Below are 23,910 nucleotides of genomic sequence, written 5' to 3' on the forward strand. Positions count from 1 at the left end.
GCACATTTAAAGTTACTTCTAATCCATGTTTTCTTCTTTTCCAGGCTCCTACACCTCCATAACAAGATTTTGCAGTCAGCTTTTAATTCTTTAGAGTTCATTTTTGTTGTTGTTGTTCATTTGAGAGTTGGGTCATCTATCTATCATGCAGAAATTCCATACATTTTTGGTCAACTGATGACATCCTTTCTTCCTTTTTTTTTTTTTTTTGAAAATTTTATTTGGGCCTTGGGGGAAGGAACAGCATTGGGGAATTGGGGAAGGGGAACAGACAAGCTGCTGTCCTTTTGTTATTCAGTCTAGTTGTGGAGGATGCCGCTTCACTGGCCCATGTTGGTATTATGATTGTGCTCTTCCCGCCTGAGGCAGATCAGTCATTGGCCATTGGATGGTGGCTCACAGCAGCTCTTGGCAGCTCACACCGGCTGCCAGCCGCTCACGCTGGCTGCTGGCCACTCACGGTAGCTTATGGCAGTCCACTGCAGCCCCACTGCGGCCTATGCCGTCGCCGGCAACTCACGGCAGCCCAGCTCCAGGTCGAGCTGTTGTTCACCATCTTAGCTGTAGAAGGCGCAGCGTCACTGGCCCATGTGTGATCCGAATCAGCGGCCCTGCTGTTCAGAGCTTGCGCTCCCAAGCCAACTCTTACCCAATGAGCCACTCGGCCGGCCCAATGACATCCTTTCTTTATTTCTAGTGTGGTCACTAGATTTTTTTGAATTTTTAAAAATTGTGCTAAAATACACATATGAAATTTACCATTTTAACCATCTTTATACACACTATTCAGTGGCATTAATTATATTCACAATGTTGTGTAACCATTACCACTACCTATTTCTAAATCTTTTCCATTACCTCAACAGAAACACTGTTGCCATTATAAGCAACAACTCCTCATTTCCCCTCCTCTCAGACACTTTCTGTGTCTACAAATTTTCCTATCCTAGATACCTCATGTAAGTAGAATAATTTCATATTTTTCCTGGCATTATTTCACTTAGCTTATTTCTCTTAGCATAATGTCTTCAAGGCTCATCCATATCATAACATATTTCAGAACTTCATTCTTTTTTATGTCTAAAAGTGCATTCTGTGTATGTACAATATTTTGTTTATCCACTCGTCTGTTGATGGACACCAGAATTCTTTTCATCTTTAGGCTACTGTAAATAATACTGCATTCACCATTATCATACAAGTATCTGTTCAAGTCTCTGCTTTCAGTTCCATTGGGTATATACATAGGAGTAGAATTTCTGGATCATATTATAATTGTTTAGCTTTTTCAGGAGCCACCAAACTATTTTCCATTGGAGCAGCACTGTTTTACATTCCCATCAGCAATGCACAAGGATTCCAGATCCTCACCAACATTCATTATTTTCCATTTTATTGATAATAGCCACCATAATGGGTATGAAGTGATAATTCATTGTGGTTTTGATTTGCATTTCCCTAATTCCTTAACACCTAGTGGTGTTAAGAATTTTTACATTTGCTTATCGGTGATTTGTATATCAGATACTTTGCCCATTTTGTAACTAGATTGTTAATTATTGAGTTGTGGGAGTTTTTATATATTCTCATTATTAATCCCTTATGAGATGTATTATTTGCAAATATTTTCTGATTCTATAGATTGTCTTTTTACTCTCTTAATAGTGTCGTTTGATGCATAAAAGTTGTTAATTTTGATGAAGTCTAATTAAACTATTTTCCCATTTTTGCCTGTGCTTTTTGGTGTCATATCCAAGAAATCATTGCAAAATCTAATGTCATAAAGATTGTTTCCTATGTTCTCATTTAAGACTTGTATAGTTTTTGCTCTTAAGTTTAGTTCTTTGACCCACTTTGAATCAATTGTTGTATATGTTAGGAGCCTAAAACCCAACTTAATTTTTTACAGATGGGTATCCAGTTTTCTTTGCAGCACTTATTAAAAAGACTGCCCTTTTCCCCCATTGAATGGTTGGCACTCTTGTTGAAAATCAATTGACCATATTTTTGAGGGTTTATTTCTGGGCCCTCTAGTCTGTTCATATGTCTGTCTTTATGCCAGCACCATAACAAATAAGAAAGTTTTTCTTCATTTTCAAGATTGCTTTGGCTAATAGGGGTCTCTTGAGATTAATATGAATTTTAGGATAGGTTTTTCTATTTCTACAAAAAAGTCACTGTGACCCTGATAAGGATTGCATTGAATCTATAGATCATTTTGGATAATATTGTCATCTTAACAATGTGCTAAGTCTTCCAATCCATGAATACAGGATGTCTTTGCATTTATTTAGATCTTTAATTTCTTTCAGCAATGTTTTGTAGTTTTCTGTGTATAAGTCTTTCACCTCCTTGGTTAAGTGTATTATTAAGTATTTTATACATTTTGGTGCTATAGGAAATGTAATTGTTTTCTTAATTTCTTTTTCCAATTGTTTACTGTTGTATAGACATGCAACTGAGTTTTGCATGTTGATTTTGTATCCTGAAACATTGCTGAATTTCTTTGTTAGCTCTAACAGACTTTTTGTGGATTCTTTAGAAAACACAGTTTTCTACACATAAGATAATATCACCTGTAAACAGAGATGATTTTACTTCTTTCTTTCTGATTTGGATGCCTTTTATTTCTTTTGTTGCCTAAATGCTCTATCTAGAATTCCCAGTGATATGTTAAATAGAAGTTGCAAACGTGGGCATCATCTTCTTCCTGTCTCAATGGAAAAGCTTTCAGTGTTTCACAGTTTAGTATGGTGTTAGCAGTGGGTTTGGTTTTGGCCCAGACATAGGGAAGGTGGGATCTGCTAATATTCACCATTTGTCAAATCTACCCAGAATATGTCTGCCCTAGGAAGCTGGGGAGATGTGAACTGCCATTCAGTTGTCAAGGCAAATATATCAGCTCTTCCACAACACAGATATGTGCCAGAAAGAGGGGCTGCATGCTTCACCAACTGTCCTGCCTATTATGTAGAAGTTGGGGGTAGGGAAATGGGTGCTGCTCTGCTGCTACCACCCACTTAATGTAGACCTTCTGGAACAGAGTTGTGGATCTGCCTATTTTCACCATCTGACAAAACTACCCAGAAGAGCTGTTTAACTCCAGGGAGCTGGGATATCTGGGAACTGCCTGCCACTCAGCTCCTAAGTTTGCTGAAACAGTTCTTCCACAAGGCAGAGTGGTAGAGATATGGGTATAGCACCCAGCTAACACCAAGGTCTCCCACTATTCTTACCTATTGCCATTCGGGAAGGGTTCTCACTTTCTTGATGGTATCTTTGGCACACGACAGATTTTAATTTTGATTAAGTTTAATTTATTACTTTAAATTTTTTATTGATGCTTTTTACATGATATCTAAGAGGGCTTTGCCTAACTTAACACAAAAATTCACTTCTACGTTTTCTAGTTGTTTTAAAGTCCCACCTCTTACAATTAGGTCTTTGATCCATTTTGGGTTAATTTGTACCTGGTGTGAGATAGGGTTTTGAGTTATCATTTTTCTTTTGGATATCCAATTGTTGCAGCACCATTTGTTGTAAAAGCTATTCAGTGAGTCTTCTGATTCATGAACATGGGATATCTTTCCATTTATTTACCAGTTCTTTAATTTATTTTAGCAATGTTTGTAGTTTTCAGTTTACAAATCTTATACTTCTTTTGTTAAATTTATTCCTAAATATTTTCTTCTATTGTGAATGGAATTGGTCTTTTACCTTCATTTCACATTGTTCTTTCCTAGTGTATATAAATACAATTGATCTTTAATATGTTGATCCCTGTAATACTTTTCCATCTAATGTAACAAATTTCCACAAACTTAATGGCTTAACACGATACCCTTTTATTATTTCACAGTCAGAAATCTGGGCACAGCGTGTTTCAATTGGGTTCTCTTACTAGGATCTAATAAGGCCAAAATCAAGGTGCTGGAAGGGCTGCATTCCTTTCTGCAGATTCTGGAAAATAATTTGCTTCCAAGCTCAATCAGGTTTTGGCAGAAATCATTTCCTTCTTATATATTCTGTTTGACCCTTAGCACCTTACAGCCAGCAGTGGTGGTTTGTGTTTTTCTTGAGCTCCAAACCCCTCTGACTATCCTTCTACCAGCCAAATAAAATTCTCTGCTTTTAAGTGCTCCTGGAATTACTTTGGGCCCACCAAAATGATCCAGGATAATCTCTCTCTTTTAAACACAATTAGTAATGTTAATTACATCTACAGTGTCTCTTTTGAAATGTAAAATTACATATTCACAGGTGTGACTGAAGGGGGTGAAGATCATGGGGGCACATTTGTACCTATAACAAACTTGCCAAACATATTTATTAGTTCAAAGAGTGTTTCAGTGAGTTTCTTAGGGTTTTATCTCTATAAGATCATGATGTCTGCAAATGAAGGTGGTTTCACTTTTTCTCTTCCAATCTAGATTCCTTTTCTTTCTCTTTGTCTAATTGCCCTGGCTATAACTTCTAGTACAGTGTTGAATAAAAGCAGTGGGAGGAGACATCCTGGTCTTGTTCCTAATCTTAGGAGGAAAACATTTAGTCTCTTTCCATTAAGAATGGTGTTAGCTGTAGGTTCTTCATGGATGCCCTTTATCGCGTTGAGAAAGTTTCCTTTCATTCCTATTTTTTAAAGGATTTTTATCATGAATGGGTATTGGATTTTTGTCCAGTGCTTTTTCTAAATCTTGATGATCTTTCTAAATCTTGAAGAAGATGATCATGTGGTTTCTGCCCTTTACTATATTAATGTAATATACTACATCAATTTATTTTTGTGTTCCTGGGATAAATTCAACTTGGTCATGATATATAATCTTTTTCATATGTTGGTAGATTCAGCTTGCTAGTATTTTGTGGAGAGTTTTACATTTATGTTCTTGGTATAATTTTTTTAACTGTTTGGTAGAATTCATCATTGAAGCCATCTGGGCCTGGGATTTTCTTTGTGGAAGGATTTATAATTACTAATTCAATCTCTTTATTAACTATCTGATTTTGTCTAGAGAGATTCTATCAAGTACAGTGACTCCACAGTAAACTGTAGGTGGCATTGTACAATATATGAGCTGAATGTAATTGCCATTGGTTGTTAACTCACATAGTTGAACAGGGAGAATAGTTTCTTGTGTTGATGCTTTGGAAATCATCTCAGATATAGTCTGATTTGTAAATCATTTAATGTTAAGGAATAGTTATAAAAATTAACAATTCCTACTAGCCTTTTATATCAGAAACCTCATAAAAGTCTTCAAATAAGAATAAAAAATGCCTAGTAATGGGCCGGCCGAGTGGCATGTTGGTTAGGAGCTGGCTTGGGACGCGAGCTCTGAGCAGCAGGGCCCCGGTTCGGATCCCACATGAGGGCCAGTGACACTGCCCTCTACAGCTAAGATGATGAACAACAGCTCAGCCTGGAGCTGGGCTGCCGTGAGTCGCTGGGGACGGCGTAGGCTGCAGTGGGGCTGGCCTGCAGCGGGCGTGAGCTTTTGTGAGCCTCTGTGAGCGGCTGTCCAATGGCCGGCCACTGACTGCCTCACCCGGGAAGAGTACAATGATCACAATACCAACATGGGCCAGTGAAGCAACGTCCTCCACAACTAGAGTAAAGAACAAAAGGACAGCAACTTGTCTGTTCCTCTTCCCCGATTTCCCAATGCTGTTCCCCTCCCCCAAGTCCCCAATAAAATCTTTTTTAAAAATGCCTAGTAATATTTTATCTTAATGTTTTCAAAGGTTTTGCAAACTTTTCTTACTCCTTACAAAATATGTACACTCCAAATGGAGAAACGCAGCCTCTGTCCTACTACAGTATTTCTTCTCTTTATATTTTTTCCTCTAAATGCAAGTTTTCTGACTGGCTGTTTTTTAATAGTGGAAATTTTTATATATGTTGCCTTGCTTTATTGAACCTGTAGTCCTTGACTGACTACTACTTGCCAGGTGCTGTGCTAGGAGCTCTGATAGGAAACTTTTCTGTGAGGAATCAGATTAGTTTGGTATATTGCATGTATATTGAAAAAGTAACCCTGTGAAAATGTATATGAAAATGTAGGTCAGGTCCATAAATGGACTACTAGCAGTATTAGTTTTCACAATACACTGAAATTAGTTTTCACAAAACTCTAATGTTTTCACAATACTCCAGTGAATGAACTCACAAGACAGTAATTTGTACATATTTCATTTTGAAATGCATATGTGAAAATCCTGAGTGTGTGTGTGTGTGTGTGTGTGTGTTTGTGTTTGTATGTGTGTATATGTGAGAGAGGGAGGGAGGGAAACCTTATTATAGTGGTAGACTAATCAACCAAAATACCTTTCCTCTTTTGGCAGTTTCTGTCAATTATATTGTTTTTTTCTGATTTTTAATAAAAAAACAAGAGGAGATAATAATAGGATCTTACACATAAGCAGAAAAACATAGATATACATAGTTTACAAAGCTCCTAAGTTTCATCTTGTAACAAAGTCTTGATTCTTCCTCTTAGACCAGAAGATCAATTCAGAAGTTATTAGAATGGGAAAATAACAGATTATATCACAAGGTAAGAAAGTTTAAGCAAATAAATGCCCCATTCATATATTTGTATTATTAAATTGAAAAAAAAGAGAATTTTTCTGGTCCAAAGGAATGGATTAGAGAATTAATGTTCAGTTTTTAATGTATAATCTTTACCAGGTACTTTTAAATGCTATGTTTTGGATCTTATACTTATTCCTGGTTTGTTTTCAGTGACTTATTCAAATGTATAGGTAATAAATAATATAAATTGATATCAAAATTCTTAACAAACTATACTTTCTTAGCTTGCTTTGCACTGGAAGTTGACTAAAAGGAAATGTGAAACTAGCAATATGATGGAGTATGTAAGTACGCAGTTGTTTTTAATTAAAATTTTTTGGATTCCATCCTAATTGTTACAGTTCATTATGTTTATTATTTGTCAAATCATCTGTCTACCTGTTTTCTCCTCCTCAGCCTGAACTTTTGTCATTTGGAACATAGAGGTTTCCTCCCACCTTTGTTAGATTTGTAGCCAACATAAAATGTCTTGAAGTTAGCAATTATTTAGATTTTAGAAAAAGCTCAACTAGGATGCTCAGGTGAAAGAAAAGATGGCACAACCTTAATTTATTGCATATGATGATGGGCACAGCTGCTGATGAACAAAATATTTCTAAATGTAATCTTGTGAAAAGTTGTATAATATAGGAATTAACTTCTGAATTATGGGTTCACTTTCCTGGCTTTTTTTTCCTTAGGTGACATTTAACTTTTAGTGAAGAAACTATTAATATAGTTTCTATTTTTTTACTGAAAGCTTTGCAATCTTAATCATAAAACATTAATTCACATATAGCCAATGTGATAAATTCAGCATCATTAACATGAAATTTATCCAAGTTTCAAGTTGCTGAAATGTAGTATATATTTAATAAACATTTTATTTCATAAATAAGGATTATTATGGTATCTTTCTCCACTTTCAATAGTTTTGGAAAAAAATGTACCAATGACCACAAGTCTAAAATCTATAGATAAAGCTTTGTATAAACTATTATAAATTTATATATTAAATTTATAATTTATATTGAATTATAATAAATAATTTAAATATATATATTTATTTATATTTATATATTAAATTTATAACAGTTTATAAATATCTTAGGTTTTTATTATTATATTTCCAAACCTTTCTTTAATTAAAATGTTGTAACCAATCCATTTGGAGATTTTATTATTTTTTACAAAAAACTTGTAAGAGATGTATTTCTATATTCAACCAATATCAGCAGCTTTAATTGAAAAATATATAGATGTTATGTAGATAAATGAGGGTGGAGAAGGTGGGGAAGGACATAATAATGTAATCGGGTGTACTTTTCTGCACCTAAACAAATAGTTATTGTAAATCAGGTAATAAAAACTGTTAGCTACAGTAAGTAGTTATACTTGCCAGTTTCATTTAACTACCAAGCTAATGAAAGCATGTAGTAGGTTCTTTGTATAACTGTTTTATATATTTCGCTTACTTTATAGTACAGTACCAAAATATAGTTCTGTGAAAAATAATTATAGACTTTCTGGGTTATATATGTTACTCATATAGCAAATGAAATTTATTTTGTTATTATATTCTTGTTTGTTTTTATTTTGCAGGTAATACTAATAGAATTCTTACCAAAATATCCCATATTCCGACCTGACTGAGGAATTTTATTCAGTCACTTCTGTGTTACCTGTCATTTCCTACCCTTAGTGCCTTGTAGATGATTTTGGAATGAAGATGGTCTCCTTTGCTGTGTTCAACTTATTCTTTACAATGGTAGAATATTCTCCTCACACTTTTATTTGTGTTGGTTTAAGAAGAAAATTTGCACATCTTTTTTTCGTTGTTAAATGAGGCTTGTGTTTTGCACTCTTAATTTTTAAATAAACAACACACGTGTGTGCGTGCGTGCGTGCGTGTGTGCGTGCGTGCGTGCGTGTGTGCGTGCGTGCGTGCGTGTGTGTGTGTGTGTGTGTGTGTGTGTGTGTATATATATATATAGTTGCCATTAAAGATAAAACATCAGTGCTGGTGTTTAAAAAACAACATCTTATTCTGAGCATGCTGCCTTATAATTTTCATACTCACTGTTTCTAAATATGCATCATTTTTCTAGGCTACTTTAATGCTCTGTAATCCCTTATTGGATATACATACACAAGCTTTTGGTAGCTTTTAGAAATCGTTTTACTCTTACCTGCTTTTAAAGGACATGCAATTAATAGCACTGGTTTTGTCCTGCACTTTGCTAAATTATCACTTATGTTAGTGGATAAACTATTTAAACTCCTAAAGACTTGTAAATATTGTCTCTTTGCATAATGTAAAATGTGATATGCCATGGTTTACAGAATGTAATATTACTCTTGCTGTATTGCCAACAATTCTGCATAGATTTTAATATGAATGAAGTTTGCAAGCATCCTTTTGAATGTACAAATTGTTAACATGCTGTTTTATGGCAAAGCCATAAAAGTATGTTAAAAATTTCAGGTGTAGGGCTGGGTTGCCCTTTGTAATGAGTTGATTGGAACTGAAATCATTGTCTGAGATATTCTGCGTTGCACCTGAAGCCAGGAACCTTATTTTTTTCCATTTAATACAGTAATTCCCATTTTGTACCCCACTCCCACCTCCAAAGTAATTAATTTAACATCTGAAGCATTTCACAGCCTCACCATTCCCATTTATTTCCCTTCATGTTTCCTTTCCCTCATTTGAAAATATACACAATTATGACCTGCAAGGAGTGTTTCAAGATTTCAAATGGCTTGGATGGTGTCTAGACACCATGAAAACCACTGCTAGCCCCTTTCTGGAGTCCTGATCCTCTACTTTGGGAAAGAGAGAAAGCTAATTGAGAAGCTGAATCATAACCGATAAAATAGTCTTAATCTTATTTTTGAAGATCTTTTTCAAACATTAATGTTTACTTAGACAAAAGTATTTTAGTTTATAAATTCACCACCAGGCAACCTTTTCATCGATGCATATTTCTCTATTTCTCTTTACAGTTAAGATGAGTGAGAGTACCACACTCTAATTGTTCTAGAATGTGAATTTTTAACATAATAAAAGCTTTATATTGTGTTAATTCAACCGCAAGTGTATGCCTATATAGGCATTAGCTCCTAGTGCTAAAAATAGAAGTATCTGGGACTGAATACTATTTTATTTATCATCTTACTCTTATTGCTTTTAGTAACTTTTGTAGGCAAACATTCATCCCAGTGGAGGGGACAATCATTTCTTCATACAAGATCAAGCCTTTTAAAGCTACTTTTGAAATTGATGCCTAATTCGAATTCCACAATCTAGTAAAAGAAGAGGAGGGAAAAAAGACACTATTTGATATGTGGCTATAATTGTTTGCACAAACACTTTTTCACCGCCCTCTGTAGAGCCCCATTGCCCCCACCATACCACCCAACCACCCAGAATCTCTAATTTTTAATATATTGTGTGTGCCTGTCAATGTCATTTGCCTGTTTGCTGCACAATTGAAGGTATATTTTTATAGACAAGGTGTAAACCTCTGAAAATGCATACCAGATGTCTTGTTTTATAGCTGAGGTCAGGGAGAAATTGTATCTGTGGTTTATGTTCCAGCTAATAACAGGTTTATGCTTCAAGCTGTGACAGTTTAATACCAAACTTTGTTTGCAGAATAATCCAAAATTTCTAATTATAACTTACGGAATAATTACTTTTAAGTGTCAACCCATAAAATCTCATTTTTTTCTATAAACTTAGAATTTAGCCGTGTGATGGCCACAGTAACTTTTTCTACCATGTGTAAGTCACACTTAATTTTGCTCAAAGTAAAGCAGAAAGTGGTGAATTGTTTCCACGATACAAATACTGAGACAGGAATAGAGTGCACCTCGAGGTGACAGAGTATAATTATAATTCAAGTCATAAAAACCATTTGCCAGCATGTGTAAACTTAATTTTAAAACGTACTCTAATCAGTCTCAAATTTATTATTTTATTGATCATCATGCTGATTGACTCATCTTATTTTCTAGAACTACTCAGAAAATACCCAGGTTTCTTTTTTTCTTTCTTAGATGACTGCTTTTTCAAACTATTTTCTTTTGGAGGGGGCTGATTAGCATTTGGGTATTTTGGAGTGCTTTGGTGGGTGGGTGGGGGGCATTTTCTTTTAATGAAATTGGCAACAGTGAATGCTGAAATGACAGAGCACACTGTGGTCATTAATTCCTCCCCCATCCACCTTTTTTTCTTTTATCCTCAGTATAGAACATACTTGGATCTTTTTCATCAAGTGAGTAAAATATTTTTGTGAAAGTTGTTTTTGGATTGAAGAAAGTAATTTTTAATTTCTTGGTTGCGTAATATTCCTTTATGAAACCTGCTGTGGTCCTTTCAGAGAAAATAACATGTATTTGCCAAAGTATATAAATCTCACAAAGCTTTGAGTTTACAATTAAAACTGGTCCTTCTCTAACATCCCCTTATGCATCTCCACCCCATTACCTCTTTAAACACCCAAATTGTTTATAAAATGAAATAAGCGCCAACCTTTTCCAGTTACTCTTTGTTTCCTTCTACCACTGATGTTAATTTAGGAAAGAAACCATTGTAGTCAAATGTTACAGATAGATGGAGAAGTGCCTTGTCTTTTTTGAACAAAGATAACATTTATGTTGACAGAAACAGAATGGATGAACTGGTAGACATTAGATTTAAAACCGTCTTTTTCAACTAAGTATAAGAATATTTCACTAACACGTTATATTTCTTCTATTTATTATTTAAAGCCTGTTTCCTTGTTTTCCCTCAATCGTGTGATATATTAGTCACAAAATATTACAAAACAAGACTATCAGTCACTTAAAACCTAGTATAATTCTAATGCTGCCAAACATGTAATTTAACATGGTTCTGGAACAACAGTGGTCTTTGATTGAAACCCTACCCAAACCCACTTAAGTATTTAAAGGACATACTATTCATATTATTATTACCTATAAACACTAATGTCTTATCAGTTAATCATACTGTGTTAAAATTTAGTACTCTGCCATTTTTAATGAAATTTATTCTTGTTTTCTTAATAACTGGAGTGAAGTTCCATAGCATTTGTAAGCCTTTGAACAAATAATTTTTCCAAGTGTATAAGAGCTTTGAAAAAATCATTAACATTTTAATTGTGTTTAGAAATAAACCACCATTTACAAAAACCAAACCTCACTACTTGAACAGTATTTCATTAGAATTGACTTTGATCCAGGAAGATATGGAAATTATATACACCCATTTAATTGGAGCAGTTTCACATAGTGAAGACACTTTTTGCTAATTTGATTGTATGATACTCAAATTCATTGAAATTAGGTCCTCTTATGCCTATAAAATTCTGCTTTAAAAATAATCCATTTTGCAACCATTGCCAAATTGTTCGGGTTCCTTTAAATGGTGAACTATAGTGAAACTTTCCACAGAAAAGGAATAGGGTTTATTAATATTACTTCTTCATGTAATATGTAAACTAAAAATAAGGATGGAGATAGATAGATAGATAGATAGATAGATAGATAGATAGATATCCTTATCTTGCCCCAAATTTCTCTTTCCTGATTCTGAGCCAGCCTTTTCATTTTAATGGTGGCAACCTGAGAAAATGTTCCACTTTCTATGGACTTTGTCAGATTCATACTATATGAGGAAATTATCTAATTTTATGGGCTCCAGGCAAGTCACTTAAATTACACATTTTTATCTGTGAAATCATTGAGTTGAACCTACAGCTGGGCAGAAAATTAGAGATCACCTAACATTCTGGGATTCTAGGAAGTCTTAGGAAATTTTTAGTCTACAGAATCTCAGAATGATTTTGCTCAGCTCTACTACCCTTGGTGGAAACTCTCACAGTACCTTGCATGCCGTAAAAGTTTGATTCACCAATTGGCTCCTAGCTGATGTGCGTTCATATAACACAGATTCAAAGAACCTGACGCCTGCTAGACCTCAGCCCTATGTGGTGAGAAGAATGAATGTAGTCTCCCTAGGAACTGAGAACTGAGGTCTGTGGGCTTTGCCTATGTGGAATCTGACTATGCAGTTGGTAGCTGGACAAGAATAGAGCTGTGACAACAATGGGACATGGGAGGACCCACTTTGACACTGATGCTAAAAGAGCTGCATATTCCTATCCAATATCTGTTTCAGTGACTTATTAAGTTCCATATCCTCAAAAAGACCTGTTGGAACAAATTGATAATATTAGATGGAAGGGAAAGTGCTATGGAATTCAAACCCGGGTCACTTCTGGTTGGTTCAGTTCTTAGCTCTGCTGCTCAATTCCTCTGTACCTCATGTCCTCATTATGTAAGTGGGGACAATAATCTGGACCTACCTCACAGAGGAATTGAGAATTTTTTCATATATTAATGTACTTTTTGAAGTTGACTGAAAGATATACTGGATGTCATAATTTTGTAAGTTCTAAATTACTTTATGTTGTTGTGTTTTCTTTTCTCAATCAAACCCTACAGAATGAGTGTTGCAGTTAATCGATTTTTCAGTAGTAATTTTGTTATCAGTCCCCTATGTGTTAACATGGGTAATTGTGTTATGTTAATACTTGATTTAGGGAGGAGAAGCAGGTGGATATAAAGCAGTGGTTCCCAACTTGGGGCAGATGAAGATAGCAGTGAGGGAATCCTTGAAACTTTTTCAATATTTCAAAAAGGATACTAGAAATCATACATTTACCTATAAGATTTCTGCAATGACATTGAATTTCCATGCATTTTGCTTAAAGTTTTTTCAATGCTGTCTAACACTGGTCATCACAAAACTGATCAGAAGTTGTGAATGGCAGTTATAGTTTTAATTAATAAAAAAATGAGAAAGCGTGTTATCACATGCAATTTAGTAAACAAAATACTTGAAAACATGGGGAAAGAATAATAAAGGGATCCTTATGGTGAAATGTTGGGAGCCACTTTTATAAAGGAACTAAAATTATTTGACCCTCTCCACAGGTTGCTTACCCAGCCCCTAAATAATGCAATGCTAGATTATGTGTGTTTCTGTGCTTTCGCTAGATTGCACTATATAACTTCAGGTTAGAATTTGCCTTCAGTTATATGTTCTGTTTCTGGATATAACCGAGCTCATTTATTTGGGTGTGTATGTGTAAAGCATACATACAAACACATAAGATTGCAAGTGTGGAAAGTATTATAATGTCATGTTCTAGCATTGGAGTAAATACCAATTTCTGAGTTTTAAAGTAGTTCTGTGTATAAACTCAACATGATGAGTCAAGGCAATAACTTCTCAAATGTTCCTTTTATTCCTGCTCATTTTGTTTGCATTTATCTTGGCTTAATTTTCTCAATTTTCCATTTTTCTAGTAAGCAAATAGTATAAAATTGTTTTAATGTCTAGACATTGAAACAAGTTAGGGATGTTTTAAATTATATAATCTACAAGCTCGTTTGCCATTCTTGGACTAAACACATAAATATGAGTCTCGGCTGAAAAACAGGAAATCCTGGTAGCCAGGATGCGGGCATTGATCAAAACATCTGTATGAAAAACCTAGGGTTTCTACTTTTTGGCAGAGGATTCCTGTTGGGACAGCTTTACCAGAAAAGAATAAAAGTGCATCTTGCATTGTTACATAGCCTGTGGAATGGATTCATTTTTCTCCCTTGAGTTCTGGAGTGACCCCCCACCTCCGCCAAGAACTCAACATACATACAGCTGTGCCAAAATGAAGGAGACCTGCCTCTCTGAAACGTTCACTGCTGCTTCTGTCTTTGTTGACTTGTCAGATGTAAAATTTTATCTCAGGATGCAAAATTACAATAAAGTGCAAATCTATGTTAATGAATGTAATATGTGTTATTTGTTGCATCTTCCCTTTCTTGTTTCCATAATTATAAGGTAATTACTCAAGTCTTCCTTTAAAACTTGCAGTTCACAGATTGACCCTTCCCACATTTGCTAGTAATTGGTTTTGGGAGCCTTTGTTGTGGCCAATATTTGGCATTTGGCTAAGTAAGAATTTCTTTCTAAATGTCTTTGTGTGCCTATCTGTGAACTATAAAATTTAAAATGTGAACTATAAAATTAAAAATAATTAGAGGTCACTCAGGTGACAGAACAGGGATTACAACTCAGATTTATGATAACTAAGCATAATTTTTACTGCAAGAAATGTTGAAATGTGAAGCTACTTGGCAAAAGTTTTGAGTCTTGTCAGCGGATTGTACAAGAAATTCAGAGTTAACGTCTTTTGCTTGAGTTACTACTCAAGCTGATTAACGTGTAATGAGCATTTTTAAAACTTATGACAGACATTTGCAAATTTAACAAAACAGCAAAATGTAACATAACAAGAAAAACTTGAATGTTTCTCAGTATCTTTGGTAATTGTACTGAATGTTTCAAAAAGACAATTTCAAAATTTTAAAACAGATTGCACACTTAAACATACAGAGAAATTTCATAATGTTTTGTTTTAAAATTCTTTTTTGGAAACTATGGGTAGTGCAAACATTTATACGTTTCATTGATAACTTCTTGGATGTGGAGTAGGATGCGCTGTGTGGAAAATACTTTTACATGACATTTTATATTATTGATGGTAAAAGCCACATGCCTTTAAATCTGCTATTAAATAATACTTAACACTTCATGGGATACTTCACTTAACCTAAATATAGGAAATTCTCTGGGGGATATTAGAATGCTCCCATTGTAATTATCATAAATCTGAGTTGTAATCCCTGTTCTGTCACCAGAGTGACCTCTAACTAATATCAGGACACTCAGTGAGCCTGATTTTATCCAGTATCCCCAAGGTAGGAGGTTGGGTTGGATCAAGATTGCAAACTAAACTATAGCCAGTCCTCAGACAAACATGTATTTTTGACCTGCAATGTTTTTCCCACACATTTTTTATCAGTTGCCAACACTTAAAATTAAGAGTCTTCATGTAGAAATCCAGATTTGTAGCTTTTCTCGAGAAATTCCACATGTGAACAATCAGCTAGAAGCTAGAGCTGAGTACCCCTTTTATGTGGAACATTTATTTCGTTTTGCTCTGGTCATTACTATTCCCCTTTGTCTCCTTGAAACTCAGGTTGTCTTGTTTTTCTTGTATAGTTAAAAATATATTGGGTTGTCAGAAAAGTCATGATGTATTTTTTGTTTTTCGGTGCAAAAATGCGTCATGACTTTTCCGACAACCCAATATATTTCTTGAACCCATGTCTCTTTCAAAATTGAGAACAAATACAGACTACGATAGATACATATATTCCTTTTAAAAATTTGGTGGGTTTGGGAGATGGAGAGAATGGGGGTGTTTGTTTATTTGTTGGAAAGGAAAAGTTTTCTTACAAATGACCTGCTTCATTCATTTATGTTACCAAGTGACTATGGGCTATTCGTATCATGACCCCTGAGCTAGATGATCTCTAAAGCCTCATTTAATTCTGACATTGTGAGTTTCCATGAGATGATTCTATAACACTGGTGTATTTCAAATTGTTATGCCTTTTGAAGTTCTGTGTATGGTGATTAATGGATAATGTTTGTGAAACTGGTCAGGCTTCCAAATAGAATAGTGGCATCAAAAACTCCACCTAGTGAAACATAGCCACAAGCTGGAAGGACCAACACATTATTTTGGAACTGATCTTTATAACTTTTCAACAAAGGTTTGGTCAGCCACCTAAAACTTCACCTACCTTGTTATCTCCCAAGGATAATATTGTCCAAGGTGATACCACCATGATAAGAACTCTAAGTAGGAATCTATAAAACCTGCCCTATAGTTTCTTATTTAGAAAGGACTGATATTTTTTTCTTTTCTCACACTGTTGAACTAAAATTATTAATCTAAAAGAAAATTTAGAAAGACTTCTTTGAAAAATAGGTTAGACTCAATATGTTATATACTGCAACCAGAACTAAGTTTTTGCTTTATTATAAAAATATCTGCTTCCATTACCAAAAAAATAAGAAATAAAAGTATGGAGAAGAAAATAAAAATTTCTCATAATCCCACCATCTGCTTCCATTTTAATATGTTTAAATTGCATAGCATTTTTATGTATGTGTGTATAGTTCATTTTTAAAAGTTTTATATTGTATATTGCTTTTGCTTTCACATTTTCCCATATCAATATGTAGTCTTTGAAAGTAATTTATGATTATATAGCAGTACAATGTTTGAATATGCCAAAATTTAGTCATTTCCCATTGTTTGGTATTTTGTCTGTTTGCAGCGTTTTGGTATCATTAATAATTGTATTATAAATAATGACTGTGAATATCTTTATACATAAATCTTTACCTGAATCTGATCATTTCCTTCAGATAGATTCCTATAAATTGATTATTGGGTTAAAGGGTATTAAGTCATTATAGCTCTTAATATATGTATATTGCAAAATTGTTTTAGGAGAAGCATAGGAACTATGACACCCAGAAATTGAGTATTTCTGTCTTCCCCTGGATATGTGGGAAGAATTAAGAGCAGGAATTAATACACACTACTTAGAAATGCTAATCGCGGTGGAGTACTGGCAATAATTGGAAGGATCAAACTAGCAGCCACCAGTTCTCAAATTCTGTGATTTACCGAAAGACTGCCGCGAGGGCTGGGGTGGCTGCCCGCCACCGAAAGAGCCTGTGGTGATGCCTGAGAGGGTGGGGCAGGGCCCCAGAGATTCACCAGGGCGAAGTGAGCAGAGCGCACCAGGCCAATCAGATTCAGATTTGACCGTGGGGGGGAGGACTCAACACAGGAAAGATGGCGCCCGCCTGCTGGCTGCATAGGAGGAGAGCTTGGCACAGGGACAGCGGATTGTGTCCCTCCGGCCCTGGCTGTGAGGCCACACAACTCAGTCTCTCCCTGTATGTGTCTGGCACCTCCTGAGCTGCTGTCTCTCCTCGGGAACCCAGGGTAAGTGCCTGCAAGTAGCGAGTTTGTGCGTGGGCCTTTAAGGGGATGTCCGGGTGTCCAGCAGTTTTCCTTATCACCTGGATGAATGGAATACCCACTGATTTTCACGGCCAGCTCTTGTGGGGGTTCCTCTTCCCGGCACTGGGACCCTGGGCTGGGGAGCCCAGTGTGGGCCTGAGACCTCCGACTCCCCAGGGGGAGTCCTCCACAGCCGAGGTAGCCCTCCTGATTTTTAACCACCACACATGGGTGTGGGACCAGCTGTTCCACGTCTCCGCTGCTCCTACCAGTTTCAAGGTGGCGTCTTCTGCATGTCCTTAGTTATAGGACTTCTGTTCAGCTAGACTTCAGGAGGTTCTCGATGGTTGTTCTGTAGTTTGGTTACAATTTTTATGTGGTGGTGAGAAGAGGCCAGCACAACATTTACCTACTCTGCTGTCTTGTCCCGGGTCCTCCCATAATAGCTTTTTAAATTTGACTTTATGAAAATGACCCTTCCTCATACATTATTTGGCATAGACTGTGTCCCTATAGGGTTGTTTCTTACTCCCCTAAATTGTCTGCTTTTATCTGCTTTACCATTTCTGGGAAGACAGCCATAATTCAGGGAAAGAGGCACTGGATTTATGTCATTTTTATTGTAGACCTGGCTTTATGCTTTCTGCCTACCATTTCCCTCTAGTCACTCTTGGGAAAGTACTTTAACTCTTTTACCCTTCGTTTCTTTTGTAAAACTGGAATAGTTACACCAACAAAATTGTTAGGATTCAGTTAAGTCACGTGAAAGGACTGGGAAGAATATATCAAGTCACAATATTTTTGTTTCTATTTAAGCATAATTTCACAATCTGCTTTCTGATAGGTAAAAAAAATTAATCCAATTCTTTCATCAGCATTGTCTACTGCTGTTTATGTTAAACATGTTGACCATTCAAAACTCCACCAAGGGAGAAGTAATAGGTCCTTTCTCAGTTATTTTTACTTATAGGCACTCCTCATATTCTTTTGGCATTCTTCATACACCTGTCATGTGCATGCCCCCTGCCATGTCTACACAGCATGTGATGCCTACCTTCTGAGAGCTAATTTCTAAGGTGGCACAGTTTATTCATTCATTTATTCAATCAGTATTTAGTAAGCACTTACTATGTGCCAGGTACATTCAGCATTCAGCATTTTTCCTATACTGTTTTTGCTTCTCTAAAGCCTATGTTCTTAACCATTAAGATGTTCTGACATCATATATTTCCTATGATCATACACATATACACATTTCTATCTTTCATATATATACACAATAACAGTGTATTAAAGTAATTAGCAAACATTTTCTAAGATCAGCTTTGCATTCTTGTAGTGTGTAATTTTTTTAAAGGTTTTAAGCAGTTTGGACTAGAAATCAATTATTTGGTAGGAGGTGGAAGACAGGAATGAATCCAGCCAACAAACAGAACACTGAGTTAGCTGGGAGTCCAATTCTCATTTTTCTTGTTTGATAAAGCATCCTGGAATAATTATAGATTGATGAGAGGTTTCACACATGAAAGCTGGGCAGCAATGCAGATGTTCAGAGTGGCACAGATGATGATCAGAATGGAAGGCAGAGGGAGATCAAAGGAGACCTTCTGAGGCTGGCCAAGTGGCTCAGTTGGTTAAGAGTTGGCTTGGCCTTCCAGACGCCGCCGCCCGGACCTCCCTCCGCTCAGCCATGGTCAACCCCACCGTGTTCTTCGACATCGCCGTCGACGGCGAGCCCTTGGGCCGCGTCTCCTTCGAGCTGTTTGCAGACAAAGTTCCAAAGACAGCAGAAAACTTTCGTGCCCTGAGCACTGGGGAGAAAGGATTTGGTTATAAGGGTTCCTGCTTTCACAGAATTATTCCAGGATTTATGTGCCAGGGTGGTGACTTTACAGGCCATAACGGCACAGGTGGAAAGTCCATCTATGGGGAGAAGTTTGAAGATGAGAATTTCCTCCTGAAGCATACAGGTCCTGGCATCCTGTCCATGGCAAACGCTGGACCCAACACAAACGGTTCTCAGTTTTTCATCTGCACGGCGAAGACTGAGTGGTTGGATGGCAAGCATGTGGTCTTCGGCAAGGTGAAAGACGGCATGAATATCGTGGAAGCCATGGAGCACTTTGGGTCCAGAAATGGCAAGACGAGCAAGAAGATCACCATTGCTGACTGTGGACAACTCTGATGCATTTGACTGGTTTTATCTTAACCAGACCATTCCTTCTGTAGTCAGGAGAGCACCCCTGCCCCATCTGCTCGGAACACCCCATTATCTTTGTGCTCTCGCTGCAGTTCATTGGGTTCCATATTTTCCTTGCCCCCTCCACGTATAGCCTGGGTTGCAGAGTTAAGTTTATGATTATGAAATAAAAGCTAAACAAACAAAAAAAAAGAGTTGGCTTAAGAGCATAAGCTCTCAGCAACAGGGCTGCCGGTTCGACTTCCACATGGGCCAGTGATCCTGCGCCTGAGCTGAGCTGCCTCTGAGCTGCCAACAGGTGGCAGGATGGCTCAGCTGGTATAACAACAAGATTGCCTGTTCAATAGTGGGCTACGCCCACCCACTAAGACTGAACTGAGCACCTTGAGCTGAGCTGCTGCCCGAATGGCTCAGTGGATAGAGTGTGTGCTCTTAACAATAAGGCTGCTGGTTCGACTCCCGCCTGCGATGGTGGCTACACCCACCCACAACTAAGATTGAACACAGCACCTTGAGCTTAGAGGCCACGAGCTGTCTATGGGAAGCCAGATGGCGACTGGCGTCCTCCACAATGAAGATTGAAGAACAACAACTTGGCTGGTCCCCTTCCCCAATTCCCCAACACTGCTCCCCTCCCCCAATTCCCCAGTAAAATCTTAAAAAAAAAAGGAGACCTCCAAATGCTTTCAAAAGAGAAATCTCCCATGATTAGTGAATTTTTGTTCATTAAAGTTTATTGGGGTGACAATGGTTAGTAAAATTGCACAGGTTTCAGGTGTACAATTCTGTGACATATCATCTATATATCACATTGTATGTTCACCACCCAGAGTCACTTCTCCTTCTATCACATATTTAACCTCCTTACCCTCTTCTACGATCCCCCTCCCTCCTTACCCTCTAGTAACCACTGAACTATTGTCTGTGCCTGAGTTTTTGTTTCTGTATTTGTTTGTCTTGTTCCTTTTTTGCTTTCAGTTTTATATCCCACATATGAGTAGAAGTCATATGGTTCTCAACTTTTTCTGTCTGACTTATTTTGCTTAGCATAATAATCTCAAGATCCATCCATGTTGTCACAAATGGCACTATTTCTTCTTTTCTTATGGCAGATTAGTATTCCATCATGTATATGTACCACATCTTCTTTATCCAATCATCTATCCAAAGACATGTTGGTTGTTTCCATGTCTTGGCCACCATAAATAAAGCTGCAGTGAACATCGCAGCATATATATCTTTATGGATAAATGTTTTCAGGGTTTTCTGGTATATACCCAGGAGAGGGATTGCTGGGTCATATGGTAACTCTATTCTTAATTTTTTTGAGGAATCTCCACACTGTCTTCCATAGTGGCTGCACCAATTTACATTCCCACCAAGAGTGTATCAGGGTACTTTTTTCTCCAACACTTGTTATTCTTAGTCTTGTTGATGATAACCATTCTAACCAGTGTGAGGTGAAATCCCTTTTTTTTTTTCAGCTGAGCCATCCTGCCACCTGTTGGCAGTTCAGTGGCAGCTCAGCTCAGAACGGGCATCGAACCGCTATTGCTCAGAGCTCAAATTCTTGAGCGAGCTCTTAACCAACTGAGCCACTCGGCCAGCCCTTGAGCATCTTTTCATATGTCTGTTGGCCATCTGTATGTCCTCTTTGGAGAAATGTTTGTTAAGGTCCTCTGCCCATTTTTTAGTTGGGTTGCTTTTTGTTTGTTTGTTTGATTTTTGTAGTTGAGTTGTAGGAGTTCCTTATATATTTTGGATATTAGCCCCTTATTGGAGGCATTGTTGGCAAAAATCTTCTCCCATTCGGTTGGTTGCTTCTTCATTTTGTCAATGGTTTCTTTGGCTGTGCAGAAGTGGGTTTTTTTGTTAAATATTTTTATTGGGGAATTGGGGGGGATGGGAACAGTGCTGGGGAATTGGGGGAAGGGGAACAGACAGGTTGCTGTCGTTTTGTTCTTCAGTCTAGTTGTGGAGGACGTTGCTTCACTGGCCCAAGTTGGCACCGTCATTGCGCTCTTCCCGGGCGAGGCAGATCAGTCGCCGGCTTCTGGATGGCTGCTCACAGTGGCTGCTGGCCACTCACGCTGGCTGCTGGCTACACACGGTAGCCCATGGCAACCCACTGCCACAGGGGCTGCAGCCTACGCCGACGACTCATGGCAGCCCAGCTCCAGGTCGAGCTGTTGTTCAGCATCTTAGCTGTAGAGGGCAGTGTCACTGGCCCTCATATGTAAGCCAGTTCTTAACCATCACGCCACTCGGCCGGCCCTGTGCAGAAGCTTTTCAGTTTGATATAGTCCCCTTCATTTATTTTAGGTTTTACTTCCCTTGCCTTTGAGGTCAAATTCATATAATCCTCTTTGAACCCAAGGTCCATAAGTTTAATATCTATGTTTTCTTCTTTACAGTTTATTCTTTCAGGTCTTATGTTTAGGTCTTTGATCCATTTTGAGTTAATTTTGATACATGGTGACAGATAGCAGCCTAGGTTCATTCTTTTGCATGTGGATTTCCAATTCTCCCAGCACCATTTATTGAAGAGGCTTTTTTTTCTTCTATTGTGTGTTTTTGGCTCCTTTGTCTAAAATTATCTGTCCATATTTATATGGGTTTATTTCTGGGTTTTCAATTCTATTCCATTGGTCAGTGTGTGTTTTTCTGACAACACCATGCTGTTTTGATTCTTGTTGCCCTGTAGTACAAGCTGAAGTCAGTGAGTGACTGTGATACCTCCAGCTTTATTCATTTTTCTTAGGATTGCTTTGGCTATTCAGGGTATTTTGTGGTTCCATACAAATCTGATGGTTTCTTTGTTCTATTTCTTAAAAAAATGCCATTGGAATTTTGATGGGGATTGCAATAAATCTGTATGTTGCTTTGGGTAATATGGCCATTTTAACTATGTTGATTCTTCCAATCCATGAACATGGAATGTCTTTCCATTTCTTTGTGTCTTCTTCAATTTCTTTTATAAATGTCTTATAGTTTTCAATGTATAGGTACTGCACATCCTTGGTTAAGTTTATGCCTAGGTATTTTATTCTTTTTGTTGCAATTGCAAAAGGAATTGTGTGGGGTTTTTTTTATTTCTTTTTCTGAGATTTCATTCTTAGCAGATAGAAATGCAATGGATTTTTGTATGTTGATTTTGTAGCCAGCAACTTTACTATATTAATTTATTGTTTCTAATAGCTTTTTGGTGGAGTCTTAAGGGTTTTCTATATCTAGCATCATGTCATCTGCAAAAAGTGACAATTTAATTTCTTCATTCCCAATTTGGATGCCTTTTCTTTCTCACTCTTGTCTGATTTCTCTGGTTAAGACTTCCACTCCTGTCTTGAATAGCAGTGGTGATAGAGGACAGCACTGTCTTGTTCCTGACCATAGAGCAAAGGGCTTCAGTTTTTCACGTTAATTATGATATTAGCTGAGGGTTTGTCATATATGGCCTTTATTATGTTAAGGTATTTTCCTTCTGTACCCATTTTATTAAGTGTTTCCATCATAAATGGATGTTGTATCTTCTCAAATGCTTTATTGAATCTATTGATATAATCATATGATTTTTTGTCTTTTATTTTGTTTATGTGGTGTATCACATTGATCGAGTTGCATATATTGAAATATCCTTGTGCCCCTGGGATGAACCCCACTTGGTTGTGATGTATAATCTTCTTAATGCATTGTTGTATTTGATTTGCTAGAATTTTGTTTAAGATATTTGTATCTGTATTCATCAGAGATATTGGTCTGTAATTTTCTTGTTTTTTGTTATCCTTACCAAGTTTTGATATCAGAGTAATGTTGGCCTCATAAAATGAGTTAGAGAGTATTGTCTCTTCTTCAATTTTTTGGAAGAATTTGAGTAGGACAGGTATTAGATCCTCTTTGAATGTTTGGTAGAATTCATTAGTGAAGCCATCTGGTCCTGGACTTTTGCTTTGGGGAAGATTTTGGGTGATTGATTCAATTTCCTTACTGTTGATTGGTCTATTTAGATTTTCCAGTTCTTTGTGATTCAGCCTGGGAAGACTGTATGGTTTTGTTTTTTTTTAAGATTTTTATTGGGGAATTGGGGGGATGGGAACAGTGCTGGGGAATTGGGGGAAGGGGAACAGACAGGTTGCTGTCGTTTTGTTCTTCAGTCTAGTTGTGGAGGACGTTGCTTC

General features: G+C 36.9%; 1 protein-coding gene and 1 pseudogene across 2 annotated transcripts in view; both read left to right on the forward strand.

Annotated features, from left to right (window-relative positions):
- The window catches only part of CHIC1 (cysteine rich hydrophobic domain 1), a 37,129-nt gene extending 22,700 nt beyond the window's left edge, over nt 1–14,429 (forward strand). The window contains exons 4-6 of one of the 2 annotated variants that reach the window (XM_019634003.1): nt 6,498–6,554; nt 6,817–6,876; nt 8,174–14,429. In XM_019634003.1, coding sequence (XP_019489548.1) covers nt 6,498–6,554; nt 6,817–6,876; nt 8,174–8,224 — 168 coding nt within the window. In that variant the 3' untranslated portion in view covers nt 8,225–14,429. The remainder of the gene's footprint in view (nt 1–6,497; nt 6,555–6,816; nt 6,877–8,173) is intronic. The other variant, XM_019634004.1, reaches the window with a different exon arrangement.
- A 4,753-nt stretch (nt 14,430–19,182) lies between these two features.
- Nucleotides 19,183–19,850, forward strand: LOC109377600 (peptidyl-prolyl cis-trans isomerase A pseudogene; annotated as a pseudogene).
- The last annotated feature ends 4,060 nt before the right edge of the window (nt 19,851–23,910 follow it).

Source organism: Hipposideros armiger, unplaced genomic scaffold (genome assembly GCF_001890085.2).
Source record: "Hipposideros armiger isolate ML-2016 unplaced genomic scaffold, ASM189008v1 scaffold_1473, whole genome shotgun sequence".
NCBI lineage: Eukaryota > Metazoa > Chordata > Mammalia > Chiroptera > Hipposideridae > Hipposideros > Hipposideros armiger.